The sequence below is a fragment of the Anser cygnoides genome, chromosome 14 (genome assembly GCF_040182565.1).
Source record: "Anser cygnoides isolate HZ-2024a breed goose chromosome 14, Taihu_goose_T2T_genome, whole genome shotgun sequence".
In the NCBI taxonomy this organism is placed as follows: Eukaryota; Metazoa; Chordata; class Aves; order Anseriformes; family Anatidae; genus Anser; species Anser cygnoides.
The window spans coordinates 9,505,229-9,532,064 of record NC_089886.1 but is presented as its reverse complement, the minus strand read 5'-3'; the positions used below and the strand labels follow the sequence as shown (position 1 = coordinate 9,532,064).

The following is a 26,836-nucleotide window of genomic DNA, read 5'->3' as shown; positions in this document are numbered from 1 at the left end:
CGCCCGCGAGGCCGCCAATCAGAGCCGGCGGTTGAGGAGGAAGGGGCGGGGCCTATGCCCGCGCGGCCGCTCCTCGCGCTGTGGGATGGGTAAGGGCGTGCGCATGCGCACACCTCCCGGCGGGCTCTGCGCGCGGCTCCGTCCTGCGGCGCGCTCGGGCCGGGCGGGGAAGATGGCGGCGGGGACGGGAAGTGAGTGCGGGGGGACAGCGAGAGGGGCGGCGGGGAGCGGGCGGCGGCGGCGGAGGGGACGGGGGGGCGGCGGGAGGGGGCTGGGAGGGAGCGGGGGAGCGGCGGGGGGGGGGCTAAGGGACGCTGAGGGGCGCTGTGGGGAAGGGGGCGGGGCTAACGGGGAGGTGAGGGGCAACGGGGAGGGGAGGGGCCTAAAGTGAGGGAGGGGCGGGGCTAAGCGGGGGTGGGCGTGGTCGCGGGGTGGGCGTGGCCTCCGCCCCGCGGGCGGGGTGCGGAGCTGGGCTGTCTCCCCACAGAGCACAAGCTGCTGGGCGCTGGCCCCACCGAGCCCTGGTCCATCCGCGAGAAGCTCTGCCTGGCCTCCTCCGTCATGCGCAGCGGCGACCAGAACTGGTAAGGGCCCGGGCACAGCGCCTCTGCCTCCCTGTTCACAGCACAGGCGGAGGTGTTAATGATGGAGGAATCAGACGCGGGGCTTGGAAATCTGCTTGCTTCTTTTGTAACTGCCGCATAAAACTACGTTAGTTAGGGCAAAGAGCGTGTGCATAAATTGGGAAGGTGAGTTGTGGTCCAGAAATCCATTTAACAAAGCATCACTTTGCATCACTGCTGCACTTGTAGCTTTGTTTTGCTGCCTCACCAAAGAAAAGTTTGTTTGTGGAAATGTAACGGTGTCATCAGAAGCTGGAAAGTTGCTTTTCAAAGCAATAGAGGGAAGCTGTTGGTTTAGGAGCAGGCAGATATTTTTGAGCCCAAGGGCTATGTTTGAACAATCCTTTAAAAAAAACTCCATCATGGGAAATGCATTGTGCTTGTGGGGATTATTCTGTGATGAACTTCAGGACAGGTCAGCATATTTGCACAGCATGTTGGTTCAGTTAGAAAGTAGGCAGTGACTCACCATTTCTCTCCTGTAGGGTCTCAGTCAGCAGAGCCATCAAGCCTTTTGCAGAGCCAGGCCGCCCACCTGACTGGTTTTCCCAAAAGGTAAGATACTGGCAAGTGAATCTTGGAGAAAATGAATTCTAGATGGGATGTGTAAGACAGCTGCATAAGATGGTGTTGGAGTTTTTTGTTGCTGTTAAAAAAAAAAAAGTTTGAAAAAATAGCAAAATCAATTTTTAAAGAGACTGATTTTGTTCAAATCAGATTAAGTGAGCTGTGGATAAGGTTGGGTAAGGTAAAGAAAAAGAAAAGGATGATCAGAGACTTGAAAGAGCTTCCTTGTAAGGGAGGAGTAAGTAAGGTGGGACCTTTCAACAAAAGGAAGAGATGACTAACAAGAGAAACAACAGATGTCTGTACAGTCAGGAGTGGCATGGCAAGGATGAATGAGTCTTAATTGTTCAGTACCCTGTCCAATACAAGATTTAGAGGCTATTAGGTAAGACTAACAGGAGGCAGGTTCAAAGCAAAACAAAAGAGACTGTGCAGCACCAGGCACATAATCGAGCTGTGGAATTCTTTGCCATGGGGATTTGTGGATGCCCTTGTATTTCGGTGTGTCCAGCTGTTTGGTCGAGCATCTGGGATTTTTGTTAGATAACGGCCAGAAAGAGATAAACAGAACCTGTTTATCTTTTTGTGTGTGTGTGTGTATATTATATATATAACTATTATTATTTTAAACGTTACTTACTATTTTCTTAGTTCTCTTAAGGCATGAGCCTAACCTTGACATAATGCTACCTTCTCCATTGAAATATTTTTGGTTCATGTTCGCAGACAGCTGCAGTTTTTCTAATCATGTTTAGTTTTTTGATTTCTAAATTGTTCCTTTGTCGTTGTTTTGAAGATCAGCTTGGGCAGTGCTAGAGTAAAAGAGTGAATATGTCTCCTCATTTTGACAAACACTAAATTATAGCTTTGGGGAAAACTGTGGAGAAGACTGTCAGATATGTTCATACAGTGTTAGACCTCTGAAAGAGGAGGTGCCCTGTGGGTTTTGTTGATAGGCATTTGCTGATGCTTATTCTTTGGTATCCTCTGACTCTTTTTTTTTCTTCTTAGCATTGTGCATCTCAGTATTCAGAGCTCTTGGAGACTACAGAGACCCCTAAGTAAGTACAAAGTCGGAAGCAAGAGCAGTCTGCAGTTTTGGGTGGACTTGTCAGTTCCTACAGCAAAGCACTTGGTAGTGCTCTTCCCCAAGAGGAGTGTACAGGAATGATGAAATTTAATTGTAATAACTGGCTTGGGTGGACAACGGGATTGGAGTATGGCAGATGTGGAAGGCTGGCTCAATGGGAAGAGCAGCTAGCAAGCAAGCCCAAAATATTTCTTAGAACACGCTTTCCATATTTCTTTATCTTGTCTCTTTTGTTTCGGAACTTCACATCAAATGAAATTAAAGGTAGGGTATTTAAAAGTAGTGTTTATTTATGTTAGTGCTGAACGATCTTTAGCAGTATAGTTGCAGGACAAAGGACATCGTAGAGTTACTGAGAAAAATAAATGTTTTATTGTGGCTCTGAAGCTGAATGATGGGTTTTTCAGGTTGAGAGTTGTAGTGGGCTTCCATCTTTGGTCTACTCCTGAAGTCTTTAACTGGACACATTTAGATAAACTTTTCAGATCAGATTGTTTGAACACTGTGCTTTCCGGTATTATTTAAGGGAAACTGGAAGAGGAGGTTGGTTTTGTGTGTGTGGTATGAATGACAGGCAGCAGCCAGGTATGGAAGGAGAACTCGGGTTTTCTGTTTAATGACTGTTTTGTTTTTCTCTCGTTCTATAGGAGAAAACGTGGCGAGAAGGGAGAGGTGGTGGAAACTGTGGAAGATGTTATTGTGCGGAAACTGACTGCAGAACGAGTTGAGGAGTTGAAGAAAATTATCAAAGAAACACAAGAGAAATACAGGTGTGTGGCAGAGGCATTAAGCTGTGGTGTACCTGAGAGTCCTGTCTTGAAAAGGTTGCATAAGTGGAGCAATGCTTGGTGTAAAAATGCATGGAACAAGAGCTTCTCAGTGCATACTGTTCAGTGATAAGTACATAAGAAGATTTTCTGCTTACAGGCAACTCAAGAAGGATGCAGAGCTGATCCAGGCTGGACACATGGATAACAGACTGGAGGAGCTGTGCAATGAGATTATGATGTGCGTTATTTAATTATTTCCACCTTATGTTTTCTTCTGAGATTGTAGTTCCCTGATGCTTTGTGTTAGGCTTTGTGTTTGTGTTACTTTTGCTCAATGCATTTTGAGCTGAGACAGATAAGGCAGCTGGGCAGATGCTTTGGCCTCTGAGGGTAGTCCTAGTTAGACTGCGGGACACCAGCTTATGTGCAACATTTTTTGCAGCTCTCAGAAAGAGCTTGGTGCTGGCTTGCAACATCGTGCTTGCCTCCTCCATTTTGATAATCATCTGGAACTGAAATCCGCAAAATGTGATATTCTCTGACTGGCCTCTGACTCTGCTTCCCTCTTCAAAGAAATGGAGCCTGAGTCCACAGAGGCAGTTCATTGTTGTCTGGAGATTAAGGGGTAGGGGCCAGTAAGCTGATTGTGGAGGAGAAGCTAAGGGGCATTGGGACACTGTGTGACAGTTGGTTCTGTTTACAGAAAGAAAAAAATGGAGGAGGAGGAGGCAGAAGTCAAGAGGAAGGCTACAGATGCTGCTTATCAGGGTAAGCTGGAAATGTGCTTACTCCTCCTCAAAGAGAGGTGCATATGTTTGTAAGAACATATGGGAAGTACTACATCTTGTTAAGACCTGTTCAGGAGGAATTCTTTGACACTAGGGACTGGAGGGAAAGATTGTATTCTCTTCAGAGCTGAATACAGCAGCTTCTGATAAGGAAACAAATTCTGTAGAAACGGCATCTGCAAGAGGAATAAGGATTTGTTCTGAATGCTTCATCCGTTTATAGTTTCTGGAGCAACTTGGTGAGCTAACCTACCATGGTGGGATGTGGTGAATACCCACTGCTAGGAAGATACGAAATTAAAGTGCTTTACCCCTTGCTAGTACTATTTGTGAGCTGAGTGTAGTGTGATGTGCGAAATTCCTACAATATAAATTGTTTTCTTAGTGTTCTTTAGGACAAAGTCAGAGGTAACTCAGGGACTGTCCAAGGTGGATGGAATCGTGGAATCCCACTTTTTTTTTTTCTGTTTTCTTCCAGCTCGTCAGGCCATTAAGAATCCACCACGAAGATTAACGGGTGTGATGGTTCGCTCCCCTGCAGGTTCAACCTCTCCAGGGGGAGACTATGCTCTGGGAGATCTGTCTCAGCCTGCTGTGGATGAGGCCAGCCCGGGGGTAAGAATACTTCCCATGGTAAGAGGGGAAGAGCAGCTTGGGACACGGGCTCTGCATACATCATGGAACAGCAGCCTGGGGAGAAGCCCTTGCCTTGTTTTGCAGACTTTTTGTTGTGGTAGTGCTGTAGTGTGGCTGATGTACAGTGCTGCTCAAGATACGTGTCCTCTTCCCTGTCTGTGACCATCAGGTGCCTGGATCAAAGGCTGTGTAGGGGCCTCAGTGGGTTGGCCAGGAAGTCTTCTGTGTGTGCCTGGGAACTGGCACTAAAGGGCAAGGAAAGGGTAAAAGCAAATGCCTAGAGTAGGTGTAGCGAGTGAATGGAGAAGGTGGCTGTGGTGTGCTGGCTCAATGCTCTTGGGGGAAGGAGCAAGTGGGACTAGTCCGTGTGTTGGAGTGTGGCTTTGAACAGTGTGGTTTTTCTCTTTCTCAGGTCACTCCAGGGACATTGCCCAGCACCCCAGTTGCCTCCTTCATTGGAATCCCTGACACCCCTCCAGGCTCTGCTCCCCTGGATGCCCCCATGACCCCAGTCACTGATGATTCACCCCAGAAAAAGATGCTAGGACAAAAAGCAACTCCGCCTCCTTCCCCTCTGCTCTCAGAGCTGCTGAAGAAGGGCAGTCTCCTGCCCACAAGCCCCAGGCTGGTATGGAGCTCTCTGCACATGTATGCAAGCACACAAACATTCCGCTCCAGACTCTCCCACTGAAAAAGGGGGAGCCGCAAAGGCTTCTTAAAAACACAGTTCTGTGAGAATCTCAACAGAAGAGAAATATGAGAGATTTAGTAACCCCTGTGAAGCCACAGAGGTGGGACTCTTTCCAGACAGTACTGTGGCTGCAGGGCTGCAGGTGTCAGTCAGCACATAGGACTGGCTCTCTCCAGTCATAAGGAGTTGGAATTGCAGGCTTTGCTAGAGGAAATGGCTCTCACTGCGGGTGCATGTTAGTAGGCATCGTCCCGTTGGTCTCCGTGGAGGTGTTCTTGCTGAGTTCTCCTTTAGGCTCACAGTTCTTGTTTACATCCTGGCAGGGAGTTGTGTTTCAGTATTTGTAACGGGCCTTAGGAAAGGAATAAGGAGTCCTTTAATAAGTTTATGACCAATATTGAAGGGCTTCAGGCTTCTAGTTGTAGACAGTAGGAAAATGGCTGTGTTGATGAATCAACCCTTGTGGTGTTAGTGGCTGTGGAAGTCTGAGGAGGGCAGCCATCGCTGACGTTGTTCAGAGCCCTGTTCTGAAAACTGCAGCCATCAGCCTGTGCGTGATATTGATTCCCTGTGTTAGTGCTCATCTGATGGAATAGGTGTATTGCTGTTGACCTTCTTTTAATAAGTCATATTTGGGGTCTTCTCTGTTAGTTTGCATAAATGCTCCATGGGTTCTGTGTTTGCAGGCTGCAATATAAGATATGATGTAACAAAAGAAAATGGCTTTGGAAGACTTTGGGCTTTCTTTGTATCGACAGGGCTGTTTTGTATCTGCTTCAGGGTCTGTCACAGGTCTACACTGTGACCTTGACAGAGTTACTCTCCATCCTGATGCTTCAGTTTCCCTCAACTAAAAATAAAGGAAAATTCTTTGCTGTTTTAGGGGTAGAGACACTAACACTACTGGTATCTGTAACAGGTTGTAAGGTCTTTGAACAGAGGAACTAAGGCAGAGTAAATTTTCTATTTGGCTTAACTTAAAGGAAGCGTGCACCATAGCTGTATTGTAGCTGGAGAAGAATAACTAGTTTCAGACTGTCACTTGCACTTGCATAAGGGGCTTCAGGCAGGGACTAGACTGTACAAAAAGCAAAAAAGAAATGCCGAGACAGTGAGTGATGGACAAATTCATGAAGGAGCATATCTGGCAGAAAATCACTGATGTGATCGTATCTCCAGGAACTTCAGTTGTGTCTTCCTTTGGCAGGTTGGTGAAAACGAAATGGCAGTAGCTTCTGGTCACATGAACAGCTCGGGAGTCCTGCTGGAGGTAGGAAGCGTCCTCCCAGTGCTGCACAGTGGGGAAATGCAGTCGGCACCTGGTGCTGTCCCTGCATCTCCTGCTGCTTCAGGTAACTCCCAAGGACTCTCCCTGTACAGTTCTTCCCTCAGAAGTACTCGAGGCTTTAGCAATTTTACAGTTACGTGGCGTAATTTCACAGGCTGCTTTATGAATTCTCTTTGGAGAGAGATGAAGGACATCTACCCTGGCTGGTTTGGGGGCTTCTTTATGAATGCTGTTGCTATTTCTGTTACCCCTGTCCCTTTCCCCTTTCTTTTTACTAAGAAGACTCTAATTCTCACAGGAGAAAGAAAAGTGCCTTGATCTAAAATGACTGAAACTGATTTGGTTTGGCCCTGGTCCATCCAGTCTAGTTTTCTGGGTTTGACACTGGCTGATACCGGGCATTTTGGTGCCTAGTTGACGGGGAGCTGGGGAAAATTGGGTCTATTGTCTCATTCTTAATCTGCCTAAATTTCAGTTCCCTGTGAACCTGAAGACCTCATTTGTCTCATTTGCTTTAGCTCAGGGGTGTGTTGAGGATTAGACTGCAGTAGATTGTGAGTTCTGGAGTAAGTTCCATAGGCGGGATGAGAGGGAACAGTGCAGAGTCTCTGCACTGGACCTTCTCACAACATCCTGCCTAAGATGAAGTTTCTTCTCAGCTCACACTAACAAAGGGTTAGTCATGTTGCCTCTAACTGAGGTTTTACACCATTCATATATAATTCTAAATGAATAATCTCACTTTCCTTACGCGTCTCTGTTCTCCAAGACCAGTTACTTTGGTCAAGGCGGTTCAGTAAATTCAGACTGGAAGGTACAGCTGAGTGGCAACCTCTGATAGAAAAGGCAGTCTTTAGGAAAGACCTGCAAAGAGATTCCTTCTGCTCCCTTCCACCCCTGTCATGATTGTTTGTCTTGGCTTACTTTGTGTGGCTGTCTCAGCACTGGTTTCCAGATTTCCTGTAATTATATTGGAATGAGCCTTCGGGAGGGTGTCTCTCTGCATGTGTGGCTTAGCCTGTCTGGCCCTTACGTTGGGCACTGTCCCAGAGTCTGCATGATCCTGTCTGAGACCGCACACCCCAGAGAGTCATGCATTTTTGGTGCAGGTTCTCCGTATAGCTTTTGGGACCATTTCTAGGTACTTTCCCAGAGGAAGCCAGCAGACATTGAAGAGCCCAGTGCTGGCTTTGTGGACGTCGGTGTTGGCTGCTTCTTGCTCATGTGCTTTTCCCTTCTACTCTCTGTTAGGTGCTCCTACGCTTTCCCGGCTTTTAGAAGCTGGTCCTGCGCAGTTCACCTCACCTCTTGCTTCCTTCTCCGCTGTTGCCAGCGAACCTCCAGCTAAGCTCCTGCCACCCCCAGTAGAGCCTGTGTCGCAGGCAACAATTGTCATGATGCCCACGCTGTCAGCACCATCCGTTGTGCCACCAGCTGCAGCTCCAGAAAGCGTAGCCACAGGTGCGTTCCTGAACTACGCACTCACAGGTCATGCACTGCTGGAAAGCAGAACTTCCCTTGGGCTCAGCACCGAGGAAGCTCTAAGCTGGCGTTTTATCACCTCAGACTCACCATCCTTTCTGAAAGAACGGTTACGGCTGAGTTCTCGAGTAAACAGATGGTGAAGATGGGATTTAAATGGGATTTGCTGGGTGGGGGTGCTGGTGGTATGTTGATGGATTGTGATTCAAGGGCTGATTCAAGGCCTGGAATCTCACTTTGTCTCTACCGTGGGAAAGCAAACATATCACCCATATTTGTCTTTTATTTTTCTAAGTCATGCTGTTGTGGGTGGAGCTGGGATGCTTGCAGTTGGTGCTTGGTCTTAACCACTGTGGTATTTGCTTATGATTGTCATGCTCATCCTTGCGCAGTGAGCCAGCCCGAAGCCTGTGTTTCCATGGAGGCAGTGTCTGATTCTCATACAGTGACGGTGTCCATGGACAGCAGCGAAATATCCATGATCATTGACTCCATCAAGAAAGAGTGCCTGGGTTCTGCGGCTGGCAGCGCTGCAGGCTCTTCCAAAGATCACTGCATGGATGGGAAAGAAGACCTGGATTTGGCTGAGAAGATGGATATTGCGGTGTCCTATACAGGGGAAGAGCTGGACTTTGATACTGTTGGAAATATCATAGCCATCATTGAGGACAAGGTAAAGAGGCAAAACAGAGGGCCAGTAGCTTTTGCTCCTCATCAAGTTAGGTTAATCTCAAGTGATTACTGCTTGCCAATTTAATAAGTTTAAATGAGGAAGAAATAACTATTGCAAATCGCTCATTTTCACAGTCCTTGTCCAGGTCAATAGGAAATGACCATATGGCACTACTGCTGGTAGCCCGCCACAATTAGCCTGGTGCTTCACTCACAGTACAGAAATAAATTTCTTCCTCATGTTGGGTAGGGTTTGGGTCACAGACCTGGCAGACAAGTGAGCGCTGCTTGCAGCATGCTTTCCATGAGCACCAAGTTTCTGCAACTGAAACTCCACAGCGAGTGATGGGAGTCTGGCTGCTAAAGGTGATTTTGTAAAGCCACTACACCAAATTTTCCAGAATTGGCTTGTTACCGAATAACATTGATTTATTTTTTTTAATCCCTCTTTCTGACCTTGGCCTGCACTTCTCTTTGTTTGTTTTGACAATAAAGGTAGACGACAACCCCGAAGTCCTGGATGCAGCAGTTGTTGAAGCTGCTCTGTCTTCTTTTTGCGAAGATACTGATGACCCTCAGGCCCTGCCTGGCCCGTGGGAACACCCAATTCGTCAGGAGCACGAGAAACAGGCCCAGATACCCCAAGTGTCTGTGACTGTGAAGCAGGAGAGACTGGAGTGTGAGGAGCCGGAGGCAAAGGGAATTCGAGAGCTAATGGGCATTGGAGAGCTGGGATCAGAAATAAAGACAGAACCTGCAGAGCAGGAGCAGAATCAGCTGGGCGCTGAGGAAACCATACCGGCAACTGCAAGAGTGACAGAAACACCAGAGCTAAGGAGTCAAGAGATAGAAGAGGATCAAAGAGCAGCTGTGGCAGCAGGAGAGAGTTCTGAAATTGAGATAGAATCGACCAAGGGAGAAGACACGATGCACAGCACGGTGAAGACAGAGGTATGTGAGCAGAGGCTGCCTGGAACTGGTGTGGGGAAGGAAAGGAGCAGTTGTGGCAGGCAGGAAAGTTTAGAGGAAGGGTGACTGCTGGGCTGAAGGTGACCCTTCCATGAATGTGGCTGGCTGTTCCCTTGGGAGTCATGCTGCTGATCTGTTCGATCTGCAGGGAAGCTCTCTGCTTCAGGCAGTGCCTTTATGTATCTCCCACCACCCATGTGCAGAATTGCTGTTGGGAAGGTGCTCAGTGAACCTCATTGCCTTGAGTTAGGTTAGGGTGAGTGAGATGTGCCCACACCTTCACTGAAGTAAGCTGACACAAACATCTAGATTTGTGCATTTCTCTTCCCTCCAGACCCCACCTGATGATGATTCATCCCCTCCACAAGTCCCAAATGTGAGTGAAGACTCCTCACAGGCTGATGTTCAGCACAAATTTGAGCTGTCAGGTAACTTAATTCAGCTAGGAAATCTTTTACATGCAACATTATTAGCTGGATAGATGTCAGTGATCTGGTTCAGGTGTTTTGGGGAGGAGGGAGAAAACAAGATATGTGTAGGAATAGTGGTAATTACTGCAGGACAGTAGGCTTTGGTACAGGAGCTTTTGTAGGAAAGACTGCTTTGGAGAATCATAACCTTTCTGCTTTTCTTCCTTCTACAGACTCAATGAAGGAGGAAGCCCGAGCCCTGTTTAGGAGTCAGATGAAGGTAATTCTGAATTGGTTGTACTCATCCTGGGTGCTTTGGGGTTCATTCTTGCTTTCTGGCTCCTATCTGCTGAAAGTCAAAGCCTGCTTCAGCTTTCTGCACTGGGAAGTCGTCAGTGTGAGGTCGGGAGCTAAAGGGGAGATTGCTTCAGGCCCTGTTCAGCCAGGTATAAATGTTCCTGTGTTTATGTTAGGGTGGTGGGAGGCAGGGCAGGATAGTGACCAGAATTTTCTGGACGTGCCTGTAGATGAGGTTGTCTGTAGTAAGAAAATCACTTTACTTTCTGAACTATAGTTTCTTTGGAGGCTCTGAGTTGCTGCTATAGTTGGCTGTGTAGACTCATGAACTCTGTGTTTCAGGATGGGCAGGGTGAAGAGGATGATGAGGATGGTGCCAGTGAGGCCGCCAGTTTGGAGGAGCCCAAAGAAGAAGATCAGGGTGAGGGATATCTGTCAGAGATGGATAACGAACCCCCTGTGAGTGAGAGCGACGATGGCTTCAGTGTCCATAATGCACCTTTACAGTCGCACACGCTAGCCGACTCCATCCCCAGCAGCCCGGCCTCCTCGCAGTTGTGAGTATCTGTGAAAGTCTCAGCCATGCAGGTGCAAATCCGAGGCTGTTTTATGGAGGGAACATAGGATTCTCATGTCTGTTTTGCTGACAGAGTGAGTCCAAAGGGGGAATTTGATGATTTGTCTGGCACTAGATTCTCCTTACTCACAAGTGTGGTGTGCAGACAGTGCCATAGTACCAGGTCCCTTTTTTTATTTCTGTCTCTGGCAGGGGTTAGTGTAGGCACAGCAAAGGCAAAATAAACTAAAGTTTCTGCTCCAAGGCAGTATGGAGACTTACGATGGAGGTCTTACTCTTTTTTTTTTCTCAGCTCAGTGTGCAGTGAGGATCAGGAAGCAATACAGGCCCAGAAGATCTGGAAGAAAGCCATCATGCTAGTTTGGAGAGCAGCAGCTAATCACAGGTGAGTTTAATGTCTTGAGAATTGGCAGAAGGAAGTAAATAATCCCAGACAAGCCCGTACTCTCCCACCTCTGAGGCTTACCTGCCTTGCTACGGGGAGATGATGAATCAAATTGTTACTGATGTCAGACAAACATGACAGCATGAAACAAATATTTGAGGATTGTTCCTTTATCAGCAAGGATAGGGCATTCAGTAGATTCCTTCTCTCTGCAGGTATGCTAATGTCTTCCTCCAGCCTGTGACTGATGATATAGCACCAGGCTACCACAGTATTGTGCAAAGGTGAGTCTCGGCAGTCTCATGTCGTTAGATCTCTGGTATATTTGTGTAGGAATTTCAGGCAGGAAAGTCTAGTCTTCATCTGTAATTCAAACTGCAAGACTTGGAAAATACTTTTCTTCTGGCATCTTCCAGTCAGAAACAGATTTCCCTAAGAAAAGAGTCATCTTCAAATCTTCAGTAATAGACACAAGTCTTTACCCAGCCCTGTCCTTGAATGAAGTAAGGTGACTTGCACAGAACATTTTTTGTCAGTAAGGTAGTATGTGACTATCATCAGGTTCTCTCAGTTTCTGTCTAGGGGTAGGGTTTAATCTTTGAGACTCCAAAGACTTTGATGAGCTCTTTTACTGTCTCAGACAGTGGACTTTTCTGGGAGAGTTAGCAGAACTCACTGCTAGCCTCAGAAATCTCTGTAAACAGTTCAGTGGCTGCAGCTCTAGTTCGCTATTATCTTCTTCAGTGATGCCTGGAGAAGGCAAATGTCTCTCAAGGCATCTGTTGTGTATTGTCACCATTTATGGTAACTGCTGGACAGCTTGTGTCTCCTGATTTGAGGCCTTGGAACTCAGGAACACAGCCTATGTGGGGGAGAAGATATTCTGCCAATTAAATAGATTGTCTAATTAGACATGTCACAGACCCGAGGCTGCTTGCAAATGAGAGGGGAAAGAGGTAGGTATGTCTGTTGCTATGCTGAATGCATTTCTTTCGTAGGCCAATGGATTTATCTACAATCAAAAAGAACATTGAGAATGGGCTGATACGAACCACAGCTGAATTCCAGCGTGATATTATGCTGATGTTTCAAAATGCAGTTATGTACAACAGCTCAGACCACGATGTGTACCACATGGCTGTGGAGATGCAGCGAGATGTCCTGGAGCAGATCCAGGTAAAGTACTGAGCTGAGACCAGGAGCAGTGCAGAACAGAGCATCTGCCTTGGTCCGCAGGTATAGGAAACACTTCTGGATGTAAGACCACACTTTCACTCACAGTGTCTTTGAATGAAGTAGCACCGTTTTTCCTGCATCTCTCTTGTGCTAGGTGTTTGTGGTGAGCTGGATTGTGGATAGGTTAAAACTAACACAGCAAAATGTCGGTTAGGTTCAGCCCAGACCAATTTCAAATCTAATTTCCTTCAGGGGATGTACATATGCTTAGGCCAGCAAGAAGCAGGGCGTGGTTCAGGAACAGAAACAAGCAACAAGATCAGTGAATGACAGGGGACGCAATTGCTTCTTTTGGTGGCTGTGCTGGCTTAAAGTATATATGAAACTGGCCTGTGAATATGTGTTATTTAAAATTTCTTACGAAGTGGAATGTCCCAACAGCCAGGGCTAACACAGTTTGCAATGGATTTTTATAGTCCCTCCAGACTTGTGGCTTCTGAGGTAAATTGGGGAACTTACTCTGAGCAGCAAACCAGGAACTGAAACTGCCTCTGACCCAATCATTCCCAGCCCTGTGGTTTTTGATAGTTAAGTGACAAGCACTAGCTGAGCTTGTTTTGCTTGAGAATCTTAACAGAGTGTGGTTTTCCTGCAGCAATTTCTGGCCACGCAACTGATCATGCAAACATCAGAGTCAGGGATCAGTGCAAAGAGCCTGCGTGGGCGAGACTCCACTCGCAAGCAAGACGCTTCGGAGAAGGTGAGAATGCTGCACCCTGCAGAAGGGCAGTTGGTATCTTTTGGAGAGTCTCAAGATACTGCAAAAAGTTCCCATAACAAAGATGTACAGAATGTTTTTTTGAGATCAAAATAGCTTCAACATCTTCATGTGAACAAACAGTATTTTTCTTTAAATGTGTCCACTGATTAGATTTCAGCTCTGGAGCTGTGTGTCATCCCAGAGGCAGGTCTGAGAATCATGAGTTACTCCTGTGACCCCTATGTTTGTTCCCTGATTTTAAAAACAAATATATTAAAACTGTAGGGAAATGAGTAGACTATCGGAAGAAGTGTGATATGGCAGGAAGGTGGAAATGTAGAGATCTGGAAGACCAGCCTCTGCCATGTTCTTCACTTCCAAGCCAGGTTCCTAGAACCAGGGAATTGCTCCAGTCTGGTTTGCTGTTTAAAACACACCATGGAACCTTTGACTTCCACACTGATCTGAACTAATAGCAGTGCAGATTTTTATTTTTTTTTCTTCTGTAAAGATGCATCCAGACTTGGTTACATGACCTCACATGCTCTCAGCTGGCATACATAACATTGTAACAGCTAGGGCTACCTGCTTTGTTCTCATGGCGAGCATGGCTGATTGCACAGTGCAGCAATTGTTTGGTAGTCCAGGCATTGCTATGGTTGAGGAGGGAATATCCCTTTCTTAGCATTCTTACTCTCGCCATATCCCTCTTTTGTGCATTTATATGTTCCTGCTGCATAAGACTGAAGCCGTGCAGGAAGGGGAATGGGGCAGATGTTTCTCTATGCTCGTGTGTGGGCTTATTGCTTCTATGTGGTGTGTGCATTTCCCTATCTGATGAGTGCTTCTGTTTTGGCCTTTTAACAGGACAGTGTCCCAATGGGCTCTCCTGCCTTCCTTCTCTCTCTCTTTGTAAGTATTGAAAGGCGCTAGCAAGTACTGCTGGCAGCGTGCTCTGCTCCTTGTCTGGGTGATCACTGCACTGTCACAGCATCCTTAGCGTCGCAGCAATGTGTGTTTAACATAGGGGCTGTACAACCATGATCACTAGAGAAGAAACATCTTAGTCCCTTCCTCTCAGCGTGGGTGAGTGGGTGGGGCTTCAGTCTTTCTGCTGGTTCCAAGCGTTCTTGTTTTGTCATCTGCCTTTGCTTTTTTCCACAACTGCTCTCCTGCTTTCTTTCCATGTAAGTGGGAAGACACGTCAAGTGGTGCAGTGCTGTAGTTCTGACATCTCTCATGCTTACACAGCTGCCCCTTCTTCACATTCAAGACAGTACAAAGGGTCTGGGGAAAGTGGGGAGTCAGCTGTGTACTCCTTTATCATTCATGGTCCAGAAAGCAAATAAGATAACTCCACAGAAATACCTTGCTCTGTGCCTCTGGTGATCTGGAAGTGTTTGGAAAGTATTCCCTCTGGGAAACCCCAAGTCTTTGAGTTGCGGGGAGGAGAGAGGGGAGGAAGATGGAGAGTTTTTTTTTTTCTCTCGCATATATCTAAAGACAGAGGAGTACTCCGGGAGAGTCAGCATGTCAGCCAGAGGGAGAGGGCAGCGGATCAAAGGAAGCTCTCAGCTCGCCTTCTACTCATGGAAAGGAGCTGTGCGGAGAAGCTAGGGAGCTAGTGCCAGGGTCACTCAACTGGAGGAGCACTTCCCATAGGGATCAGCAGCTGATAAGGTAGGTTAGTCAGCAGTTTCCTCTTTCCATCTTAAGAGCCAAGCTAGAAACTGTCACTTAGGAGAAAGCCTGCAATGTGCAGGCTCCAAAAGCATCTGTTTGGGTGAGAGCCTTGTTGCCTGTCTCTCCTGGCTGCCAGCAATGCACAGAGATGCTGCAAATCCCAGCACCTGTGCTGTGTCCAGAGTGAACTTTAGGTAGGTCTGCAGACAGGCCTCCCCAGGCCTTCCTGTCAGAGCTTCCCTTTCTCCTGTTCAGAAGGCATGAAAAGTATTATTACTAGATGCACAATTCCTTACCACTATGTGCTGGAGGAAGTGTTTTGTGTTTAGGGTTGCATAACTCGTTTCTGCTAATGCCAGTCCTTTTGTTTGCCTTGTGACTAGGATGGAGGCACCAGAGGGCGTCGCTGTGCCATCGAGGCAGACATGAAGATGAAGAAATGATGCTGCAGACAGATAAGAAAACCCAGCACCTGGCATCCAGAGCTGGAGTGCAAGCAAGATGCTGTTAAAGCTGTTGGAGGAGGAAGAAAAGCTGCAGGTCTATTTCTGGGACCTGTTCCACCTTCTTGGCTTGACACTCTGGGAAGCAATTTCTCATCAGAATGTGTAACCCAAAGAAACTTCCTCGGAGGGGAAGACTAGCCCCCCTGCCTGTTCTAGGGCAGTCGTCTTGGGCTTCATCAGTGTTCTGGTGTTAGCTAGCAACTGGTGGCTCGTATGTACTGTAATGTGAAGTGTACAGATTTTTACTAGTGATGTGTAAATGTGTATGTATATTAAAGTCTGGGGAAAAACAAACCCGGTGTACGGTGTGGAGTGTACTGAGCATCACGGCTCTCTGCACGGAGGAACCCTGCTTGTGTACAAGTGTGCGTACACGCCTTGAACACCTGCAAATGCAACGCACTTCCAGTTACCCGTTGGAGCACACAAGCACTGCAGGTCTTTGACATCGGAGACAATGCATTAATCATTAGAATGCTGCACGGTGCTTGGATGGAGGGGAACATTCCCTCTGTGAGTGTGTGTGTAAGGATATGGCAGTGTCAGTGTTGTTATGAAACAGGACATCTTAACCACGGAAAGTTAAGTACTACAGTCTCACTACAGCTTTCCTTAACAGAACATTGTGTTGAATGTACCACATTTTTCCCCAGAGATTTGAAAGGGGTAAGCTAGTTAGCGTGAAAATCTGATTCCAGCTGCTGTAGGCAGCGTATCTGGTTTCCGTATCTGGTTTCACAGCGGAAGTTTTGAACCAGTTCTCTTGGCTGGATGTTAACAGTTCTTTTCCTCAGCAACCTGGATGACTGAGTTTTAAGCTTCCTCTGACAACTTTCAAGTTACCTGATTTTTTTTTTCTGCTAATATGACCTGTGAACTTGTGCATTTTCTGCCTGTGTATCCTTCCATGAGAAAAGAACAAAAAAACATGATCCTTTGTGATACTTGCAGCAGCTGGGGTTTGTCTACACCTTTTGTTGTGCAGCATGTACAGGGCTCAGCATTCTGTCACACCAGTTGCAAGAATCAGTCATTGCAATTACTACAGAGGGATTGTTACCTGATCTAGTAAGAGCTGTTGGTTTTCATAAGTTTAATGCTGAAGTTTGTGGTGCCCACTGTGTTGCATCCCCTGTTTGGTAAAGGTAAGGTATATTTCCACAAGAGTCTCTTTGTATTTGATGCTAGAAATGTGGAGTCCTTAGGTTTGCTTACTGGTTAAATGTCCTTTGCTGCTGAACTTGGAAACAAATTTCTGATTTGAAATTTTATGGGCCTCAGTTTCCAGAAATTACAGGTCGTTAAGCTCGTGGCACAAAAAGTTACAGGGTTCTTTGCTTTCTGGTATTTTGTGGACTCGTTTAAGTTGGAAAGGATCTCTGAGAATCAGCTCGTCCAACCTGCTGCCCTGTGCATGGCCAGCTTGGAAGGCAGATCAGCTTGCTTAGGGTCTTGCCTAGTCAAGTTTTGAAAATCTGCAGGGATGGAGATTTCATAACCTTTCTGGACAACTTGTTTCAGCACTTACCGCCCTCACGGAGTAAACATTTATGTGCAACTTGTCACCACCACCTCCTTTCACTGCTGGCCACTAAGAGTGTTGGTGTAACGCCTCTGCTGATTTGTGTTGAACAACTGAAGTTGCAGCATATGGGAGGACCTTTATTATGCCCACTAGTAGATTGTTTTTTTATGGAAAGTATTGCTGTTCATTCCTACCCTTGGTTTCTTTTCTGAACCAGGTATTTTTTCCCTCAAAGAGCCTTTTCTCTTGCCCTGTGACATGTCAATAGCCTGCAATGATGTTATTTAAGATCTTCAGAACTCTTAAGATACTGGTTTCCTCTTCAGAGCCCTGTTGCCTCTTTCCAAATTCACCATCTCACGCTTCAACTCCTAATTCCGTTCTTTGTAATATTTTGTACTAATCTGTCTAGTTGGGAGCTCGGGCTCACTGTGCTGCATCTCCCACCGTACACCTTTTCACAGACAGAAATAACAATTGCCCCCTTGTGTTTCATGTGCTATGGCTGATTTAAATGACAGGTTGCACAGCAGAGGTTTGGTCATGTTATGTTTAAGCCTCTTAGGGACTCATGAGTGAATGCCAAGTAGTTCCAAGGCTTACTGCCTCCCCCAAATTGCTCTAAAACCTCCCCTGTTGACACTTTAATCACAAACAGTCCCTCGGACCCGTCCCAAGAGAAAGTCTCTCTGACTTTGCTGTCTTCCTCTGTGGCAGCTGCTGGTAATGATGATTAATTTGGTTTTTCCAACTGGCCCTGTTTTCCCCTGAGATGTTTGGCACTGGTGGTGCGTCATCCCCACTGATCAGCTGGCAGCTCGCTGCTTCTGATGTTTTTGACGAGGTTTGTTGTTGTTATTTGCTTTTATGTCTTTAGCAAATTGATCTTTTTTTTTTTTCTTTTTCTGCCTACTTCATTGTGGATTCTACATTTCATTTGCCAAAGTTCGGGCTTTTATCATTTTCCTTGTTTTGACATGTAAATTCCTTTTAAAGGCTGTCGCCTTTATTTCTAACAGCTTTTTCTTGTATCAGCAGGAGTTGTGCAGTATCTGATCTCTGCAAAGTGAACTAAAACTTTCCCATTTGATAATGATTCCCTGTTGGCAACTTACGTAAAGTCTGCAAGGAAGATCTTAATTAAAAGTTAAATTGAGTCCCTTCTCATCCCTTATTTTTCGTACAGAATCGGTGTGGAACTAAGCAGGCTGTAATTACTTCACTCAGCCCACTTGTCTTACAGTATTTCTGCTGCTCTGCTCTCTGACATCTCGAGCCTTCCAGGATTTAGTAAAACCGAACGTAAGGTCAAAGCCCCTTTTAATCGGCGCTTATGCCCACGTTACCTGGGCCTCCTGATTTTAAAATGCCGATCCCTCTGCGCTGGAGTACAGAAAGATGATCACAAGCGATGGGATTACCCTAGCCTAAGGCTTTTGCTCCTCAGCTGAGCTGCGGTGACTGGTTGTGCGTGTGCAACCAGCTCTGCTGATTGTGCAGAGAAGTGCTCTAGGCACAGTTACTCCTCCGATGGGATCAGTCTGCCCGACTCCTTTAGCTGGAAGCCCAGAGCAGGCAGCATTATCTCCTGCCTCATCAAATTTTATTCGCTTCCGCTAAAGTTAACTTTGGAAGAGGCTTTAGAAGGGAGGCCTGCGAGGTCCTGGCTCTGCCTGGATGTTTATAAAAGAAGCAAACGAGTTTTGCCGTCCCAAAGCCGGCGGATTCTTTATTTCTCCCAGTTAGGCACTGCAGGCTGTGTTCGCTGCCGTAGTGGCAGTCCTGAGAAGGCAAAGGGAAGTCAGTGAGAAATGCGTTTGTGCAAAGCCCTGGAAAAATGAGGTTGTACGTAATTAACTGAAAACTCTAAAGACATTTTTAATGAATGCACAGAACTCTCCATAGGTGCAGCACGTAGTTCAGTAGCAAGATGCAGATTTTTCTAACAGCCCTTTGCTGTTGTTATGGTGATCCTGCAAGAGATTCCCCAGACTTTAGAGGAATTGCAGGGGACTCGTGCAGCAGAAGAGACTTAGACTAACAAGCAGAGGTGAAACGAGTGGTTTCTTCCATCTTAAGAGAACGCTAACTCTTTATTTTCTGACGTGTGTGCAGAGCTGTCCCCTGTGAGCCTCTGAGTGTGCATCACTGCAGTGCTCCTGGCTCAGGCACACAAGATACTGCCACCCAATTAAATTACCTCTGTCACTTCCAACCCAGGTTCCTGCAGTGTCTGTAAGAAGTTGTTTCCAATGTACCAGCAAAAGGGGCAGCAAAGGGAGTCTCAGTGAGCTGCCCTTGGAGTCACAGGTTGTCCCCAGCGGTCAACAGCTCCTGGCCCCAGCATGATGTGGTTTTGAGCTTGCTGCTCACTGCCTTCAGCACCTAACGGTGCCGTCAGACACAGCCACGTGCTCCAAACCAGCTCAGTATCCCCTGAGCAGAGTACCCACTCTGCTGCCAGGCAAGGGGCGAGCACGGGGAAAGCACTGGAAAATGGAAATTCGGTTGCTCTGAAATGGTAGTTGGTGCGGCTGCACAACTACAGCTCTGCCCTATGCCATGAATTTTGGGCTCAGGAGCAGGTTGCTCACCTCACAGAGTCCTTGCCATATTTTGGCTCTCTGAGCGGGTCAGGAGATGAAGTGGGCTTTGCAGTTCTGGAGCAGGGTACAAAGAAATTGCTGTGTCTCTGTGTTTGTTTGCAGATGGGCCATTCCTGGCTGTGGTGCGGGTCTGAGACGGAGTCTCCCAGCGACTCAGAGAAGAACAGCGACTTCCAGTCAGTTCTCAGCTGGGATTCAAGCTTGGATCTGGAACTGGGGAGCTGGAGGAATACCGAAGAGGTGGCCTTGGGGAAGCTGGAGGAGAGCAGCCAAGAGGTAGACCACAGGCTGAAGTTCAGTGATCCTCTCTGGGAGGATGATAGCGAAGACTACCCAAAAGCAGAGAGGCAATGTGAAGATGAAAGTCTTCTTCAGTTCTTCTCAGAGGTAGGGCTGTTTGGATGACAGGAAAGTGGGCTGCATAGCTTAGGCCTTCCTGAAATACTAGTTTTCAGTGCCTCCACCATCCTGACACACAGAAATATTCTGGGGGAGGTGTAGATGCCCTGAGTTAACTTGCTCCCTGTTCCAAGCCTAGCCCTTGCTCCCATTTAAAGCTGGCACTGCAGCCAGGCAGCTGCTTTGCCAAAACACAGCTCACCCTAAAGCACAGAGATGTCAGCGAACTGACACTTGTAATAACAACACAGGGCTTCATCAGAAGATTTTGCAAGGATTCCTAAAAATGGAAAGACGTTCGTGAGTGAAAGCAAAAATAGCACTTGTGCTGCTTATTTATTCTTCCTTTTGCCTTCACAATTTGAAGCAGTGTATCTCTGTGTCGCAGGTAACCCAGTTGATGGAACCTCTCCGCATTAGCTGCACAGATTCAGCTCAGACTCCATGGGATTATTCTGGCTCTGGAAAGCAGGGTGATGGGGAAGATGTAAGCTGCCAGGAAAAGACCACAGGGGCAGTAGTCTCAAGAGCAGAGGAAAGTCATCTGCATGTCCTGGCAGAAGATGAGAAAGAAAACCTCCTGGGAAGAGAGGTAGGGGAGAGGTGGTCCTAGGAGAGCTTCTGATGAGAGATGAGAGGCTGTAAAGGAAATCAGCTCTAGAAGAGATGGGGAAGTCCCACGTTCCAGCTGGGGAGATGGGGACACAGAGGAGGAGACATCAGGGAGTGGAATGCAAAAGAAGTATATGAGGGGAAGGATGGATGTTTGTTATGGATGGATATGAATCTTTATGAACAGGAAGCTCGTTACAGATCAAACCCTCAGATGTGAGTTGGAGGCATTGCTCCTTGGCAGCACAAAGGTGACTCATGAGAGCTGGCAGCCTGCTCTCAGGTTTAAGGCAAGACTGGAATACTTGGTTTGTTCTAATTGCTGTGTTATGCAGCACGCAGCTTGGCTGGTTTCAGGCCCACGTGGATGCAATAGCAGTAACCATCTGCCCCTGGAGACCGTCATGTCTTGGAAGCAGGCGCTGTTTAGCCTGGGTTTGCGCTAGTCCTGTGTCTGGGGGGTGCTGGGCTCCCACCAGCCTGCGAGGTGGTGCTGGGACAGGCTGTAACACCACAGCAGTGGAAGAACAGTGCCCAGTTTTTCAGTCCTGCGCTCACATTTGTTTCTTAGACACTGGAGGCAGAAATTACTTTCAAGGTTCTCGCAGTTCACCTGCGCAGCCTGAGCAGGGTTATTCCCAGCAGTTCCCTCGTGGTCTGCCAAGTGGTCAAAGCCATGCCCAGCCCAGTGTCCGTGTTCCTGCTGGAGAGTCTGCTCCATGGTTCAGATCTCCTGCTGAGGAATTCTTGGGTGTCCCTGTACATAATCCCACTTCTGACCTCCAGAATGCCTCTGTCCCTGCACCTCCCCCTCCGTTTTGTTAGCAAATCGCTGCACCAACAGCACCACTCTCCTTCCTGGTTGAGTCTATTCTCTGTCATATTCATGTGGGAGTTTTTGAGGAAACAGTCCTGTTGTACTCTTGGGGATCCTGTTTTCTGTGTCTTGAGGTTTAACAAGCCTGAGGCAGTCTTACCTCAGATCCTGATTGCCCTCTGTACATCCATGACTCTTCCCAGAAAAGAAACCAGACACACCTCTGGGCACCAGTCAGCTCCGCAATGTTTGTGTTAGCCAGAGGTGGTTGTGAGCCAGGAGATCAAACCCAGCTGGTACTGGAGCCCTGGCCAGCACAACAAAGATCTGAATAAGGTCAAACATCATCCTCCAGACTAATACAGAGAGAACTAGCTCCCATTTGGGTCTGGATGCAGTCAGGGGATGTGCAGCAGGCTGGTTTCTGTGTGAAGGAATCAGGTGATGGGCTGCCATTTTAGCCATATCTCCATTTTCCTCTTTGCTCTTCAGGCCAAGGCTCAAGAGGCACCTGGAGATCAAGCTTTAGGTGAGCTACGTGCACAGGAGATTCATCAGGCCCAGGACCGAGATGATAGTGATGGCACCTCTGCAGACCCCATGCTGCGCGCCCCAAGTCCTGCCAACATGCAGCTGTAAGTGGTTCAGTCTGCCCTCCCGCAAGTAAAGCAGAACAGTTGTTTTCCTTGTCTCACGTGAGAACAAGCGTATGGCACAGGTCACCTCCAGGAAGGTGCTATGTCCAAGGAGAACAGGAGGGAAGGAGGTAACTTGTGCTATTTCTGTGGGTCTGCCAGCATTTTAGGCATTGATCCTGTACGTAAGTAAGAAGAGTAGTGATTAATAAGAGGTTAAATAGAAAATTCATGTGTCTTCAAGGCAGCTAAGTCTGCCATGAGCTGGGTGGGCATCAGACTTTATCAGGCGATGTCCAGTCCGTCTCCTAAGAGAGGTATTGCCATCGCCCTTGAGGCAAGGGCAGGCATGTCAGTCATGAGTAGGCTCTGCCACGTGTGCGATTACCTGGGCTGCCTTTCGAAGGAATACCGTGGTTTAATGGGATAGGAATCTGAATAAAAAACACCTTAGTAAAGTTCTAAATGTCAGAGTAGTGTGAGCTTTTCTGTCTGACTTGATCATGCTGGTCAGCTCAGCTCAGCCTTTGTCAGCCAGCTGCCTGTCACGCTGCATCTTCCTGCACGGTTCATGGTTGGCTGTGCGTTCAGATGCAGAACGCTTCTGCCATGTCACCCTGAGAGGCTTTGTGTAGCTACAGAAAAGGATCTCTGGGCTGTACCCACCTGGATGTGGTAGGTGCTAACAGAAGTGCTGCCTCCTCCTCTGGCTCGAGCACGGTGATCTGGCACTACCTTCCTTCCGCAGGATGCAGCTGAGTTGGGATAACCCCATGCAGCATTCGCACTTCAAAAGAACCGTCCTGTCCATCTGGAAGATGATAGCCAGTCACAGGTACGTGGGGCACAGGGTTGGGTTAGCACCGTCCTGAGTGCCACCTCCCGTGCCAACGGGCCTTGTGCTCCCTCCACGACAGCCAGCCCAGGCGGCCATGTCTCTCTGTGGCTTTGCTTCTGGCTGTCCTCGCAGGAAGAACAGCTGGGCGCTGTAAAAACGGAGAGAACACTGCATATTTATTTCCTCTGCAGAATATGCCAAAGCCCAAATGTTGCTTCCTACACAGCTGGCAGGGCCAGCTTCAGCAAGGGCTCAGCCTCCTCCCCTGCCTGGCTGTGCCAGCCGCCCAGCACGGGGGGTTGCTAACAGGCTGTGCCCCTTGTGGCAAGCAGGGAGAGGCCAGCACTAGCCCGTGCTGCGGTGTTGTCTTTGGCCCCCTGCTTGGAAGCAGGCAGAGGTCATTTGTGCTTGTCCTTGTAGATACAGCGGCCCATTCCTGAAGGCAGTGTCAGAGAAACAAGCCCCGGGATACAGGGATGTAGTGAAGAGGTGAGTTTGTGGAAGAGCTGTTCACTGCTTGATTTCTCTCTGTTTGTCTTCTCTGGCACCCAGCACTCGGAACAGGAAAGACAGGTTGAGGTCAGCCTCTGGTTTCCAAATCACCACTGGGACTGTCTCCTTCCTCCTGTTCCGCAGAGTTTGACTGTCATCACCTTCTCCCACTGACTTATTTTATTAAAACTCCCTCCGGGTGATCAGGACCTGGAAATGGCAGTGCCTGTGGGGCTGATATGCATTGTGCCTGCCCTTTGCTGGCCTTGCACAGTCTGCAGCTGTAACCCCTCCCTGCCTGAGCTTGGGGGATTCAGGCTCTGCAGCCCAGCAGCCTGTTATCCCCACGTTGGAAGCATGTGCCTCTGTCGATGTCCTCCCTTCATCCAGTGCTCGTTCCCCAGATGTTTTACTCTCAGTGGAGAAGTGGGTCATAAGAATATTTCCCAGATAGATTAAGGGCATTTTTCAGAGCTGAATCATATTCTATTCTGGTCACAGTTGTCCTCTCTGCAGCCATTCATTTTCTCATTCTGTCAAAATAAGGGAAGTAATATTTATTCTCCTTCATGTTCCCCTTATCAGCACTGCTATTTTTGCTAGTGGCACCATTTGATTTTAAGAGGCTTTAATAGATACCTATTTTAGTAACTTTTCTTTCTTCACTCAGACCTGGGCTGACTTCAGGAAGACTAATTACTAGAAGCGCTCTGCTTGCCTTCTCTGGAGCGTAACTTCATATTTTTTTAGAAGCAACTGCTAATGGCCTGCCAAGTTGGTTGGGTGGCAAGTGTCAGATTGGCTGAACTTACTTTTGTCTGCCTTAGAAGAACATTTCTCGCTCCCCCTGTTTGTCCCGAGCCATAATATTGATTGAAAGTAGCCGTGCTTTCAGGGCCACGCTGAAATGAGGACAAGCACGTTCGTGCAGAGCCTGACTCTGGCTTGCCATTTAATTTTCCTGCTGTGTTATTTTTCGTAGGCCCATGGATTTAACCAGCATAAAGCGAAGCCTGTCCAAGGGGCACATCCAGTCCATGGCCCAGTTCCAGTGCAGCCTGATGCTGATGTTCCAGAACGCGGTGATGTACAACAGCTGCAACCACCACGTGCACCGCATGGCCCTGGAGATGCAGCGGGAGGTGCTGGAGCAGATGCAGATGCTGGGTGAAGCCCTCCTGTGCTCGGAGGACAGGCTGCGGCTGGGCAGGAGGTGACGGGGCGCTGGGGACACTGGGAGCACTGGGAGCACTGGGGGAGCAATAGGAGCACTGGAGGTGCTGGGAGCACTGGGGCCACTGTGAGAGCACTGGGAGCTTTAGGAAGACCGGGAGCACCAAAGGCAGTGGGGGCTGTGCCCTGAGGAGCTCTGGGAGCACTGGGGAAACTGATGGGGCACTGGGAGCACTGGGGAAGTGCTGTGGGGACTGGGGGGCACTGGGAGCACTGGGGACCCTGCCCCAAGGAGCACTGGAGGCACTGGGAGCTCTAGGAGTACTGGTGGCACTGGGCACACTGGGAGCACTGGGGCAACACTGGGAGCACTGGGGGAAGTTGGGGGTTACTGGGAGCACTGGGGGGCACTGGGAGCACTGGGGGCTCTGGGAGCTCTGCCTTGAGGAGCACTGGGACCACTGGAAGCACTGAGAGCTCTAGGAGTACTGGTGGCACTGGGAGCACTGGGGGAACTTGGGGGGGTACTGGGAGCACTGGGGGCGCACTGTGAGGACTGGGGGCGCACTGGGGACCCTTGGGGGCCCTGCCCCGAGGAGCACCGGGAACACTGGAGGCACTGGGAGCTGCAGCAGTACTGGGGGCACTGGGCGCACTGGTCTCACTGGGGGTCGGGCGCCGCTCGCCATTGGCCGGGGCGGTGGGCGGGCTCAGCCAGGGCGGGCTCCCATTGGCTGCCGCGCCGCCGGCGGCCGCCGCGCCGCACGTGCCCCGGAAGCGGAAGCGGCCGCCGGCAGCGCGCGGCCATGGCGCGTGAGAAGGAGGCGGAGGCGGCGGAGGCGGCCCCGGAGCTGTCGTACCGGGAGCAGCTCGGGCACCTCAACCCCATCGCGCAGCCGCTCGCCTCCCGCAAGCTGACGCGGAAGCTCTACAAGTGCATTAGGAAAGGTCCGGCCGGGGCTGGGACCGGGAGCGGGGGGGCCTGGGCCTGGGCCTGGGCCTGGGGCCGGGGCTGGGATCTGGGGCTGGGATCTGGGGCCGGGATCTGGGGCCTGGATCTGGGGCCTGTGACCGGGACCGGGACCGGGCCGGGCCGGGCCGGGCCGCGCGGCCCCCTGACGCTGCGCCTCTCTTGCAGCGGCCAAGCACAAGCAGATCCGCCGCGGTGTGAAGGAGGTGCAGAAGTTCATCAACAAGGGCGAGAAGGGGTAAGTGGAGCCCCGGCCCCGCCGCCCTGGTGCAGCGCCGGCCGCTGACGTGTGTTTTCCCCTTTAGGATCGCGGTGCTGGCTGGCGACACGCTGCCCATCGATGTGTACTGCCACATCCCCATCATGTGTGAGGACAGGAACCTCCCGTATGCGTACGTCCCCTCCAAATCGGTAAGGGCAGGTGGCTGCGCAGCCTGGAGGGACCCACCCCTGTGACACCAAGCCTGGTGGGCTGCAGCCGGCCCGGGCCTTGGCAGGAACTCTTCTGGGGAGGCTCCGCTGTGGTGTCTGAGCGAAGCACCCAGTGCTTGTGCCGTGCCAGGACATGAGAGGAACAGACCCTGGCAGCTCAGGTGTAGGAGGCTCTCGCTGCAGGAGTGTTTGTCCCAGTAGAGCTCCCACAGCAGCACCAGAGCTGTCTGGAACAGAGCTGGGATGGATTTCTTCCTTTTAGTTCTGAGCTGGGACCTGGATGCTCCTGGAAATGAGACGATGGCCAAGATGTGGTGATGGAGAGATGTCCGTCCCTGCTCAGACTAGAACTTAGTGGTGGGCAGGGGCTTTGGGGCTCCCCTGCTATGGGCAACGAGCAGGGTACGTGAGGCAGGTGCCAGGCATGTGCAGCATGCATCAGCGCAGCGTTTGGGCTAGAAAAGATGAGCTGGGAGAAGGGTTCTTGTGCCCAGCCCATGCAAAGAGTGCTTGGGCGTTTGGGGGATGGCAGGGCGGGAGGGCAGGGCGCCTTCCCTGTGTCCCGGGGGGGGGTGTCGGGGTGTGCTGGGGCTCCCTCCCAGCAGGCTGCCTGACACCCCACGGCCCCGCTCTGCCCCTGCAGGACCTGGGAGCTGCGGCTGGCTCGAAGCGCCCCACGTGTGTCATCCTGATCAAGCCCCACGAGGAGTACCAGGAGGCCTACGATGAGTGCCTGGAGGACGTGGAGGCGCTGCCCATGCCGCTCTGACCCACAGCGGGGGGGGGGGAGGACGGGATGGGACGTGACAGCAGCACTCTGCGGAGGGACACGGGCAGGGGGTGAATAAACGTGGGGGGAGTTTGTTTGAGCTGTCTGAGTGCTTTTTTTTTGGGGGGGGGGGCGGGGGCAGAACCTCGGTGTCAGCCCATTCTATTTGGGGTGGTGAGGGAGGCCCCATCCCGCCGG

General features: G+C 49.4%; 1 protein-coding gene across 7 annotated transcripts; it reads left to right on the top strand.

Moving 5' to 3' along the window:
* Positions 1-61: 61 nt before the first annotated feature.
* Positions 62-26,723, top strand: BRD8 (bromodomain containing 8). Of its 7 annotated transcripts, XM_067005389.1 has the most exons (30): positions 62-191; positions 488-584; positions 1,109-1,178; positions 2,202-2,251; positions 2,928-3,050; positions 3,208-3,288; positions 3,754-3,818; positions 4,317-4,453; positions 4,887-5,102; positions 6,373-6,517; positions 7,705-7,914; positions 8,328-8,608; positions 9,103-9,558; positions 9,911-10,004; positions 10,220-10,266; positions 10,626-10,840; positions 11,153-11,245; positions 11,461-11,529; positions 12,244-12,421; positions 13,077-13,181; positions 14,049-14,093; positions 19,604-19,888; positions 20,289-20,492; positions 21,822-21,964; positions 22,713-22,799; positions 23,223-23,291; positions 24,277-24,507; positions 25,606-25,675; positions 25,743-25,848; positions 26,513-26,723. In XM_067005389.1, the coding sequence occupies exons 1-29, from the start codon at positions 86-88 to the stop codon at positions 25,806-25,808; spliced, it is 4,038 nt and encodes a 1,345-aa protein (XP_066861490.1). In that variant the 5' UTR covers positions 62-85; the 3' UTR covers positions 25,809-25,848; positions 26,513-26,723. The 7 variants fall into 7 exon arrangements, with proteins under 7 accessions (XP_066861490.1, XP_066861492.1, XP_066861491.1 ...); XM_067005391.1 differs by lacking the exon at positions 4,887-5,102; XM_067005390.1 differs by lacking the exon at positions 7,705-7,914.
* The last annotated feature ends 113 nt before the right edge of the window (positions 26,724-26,836 follow it).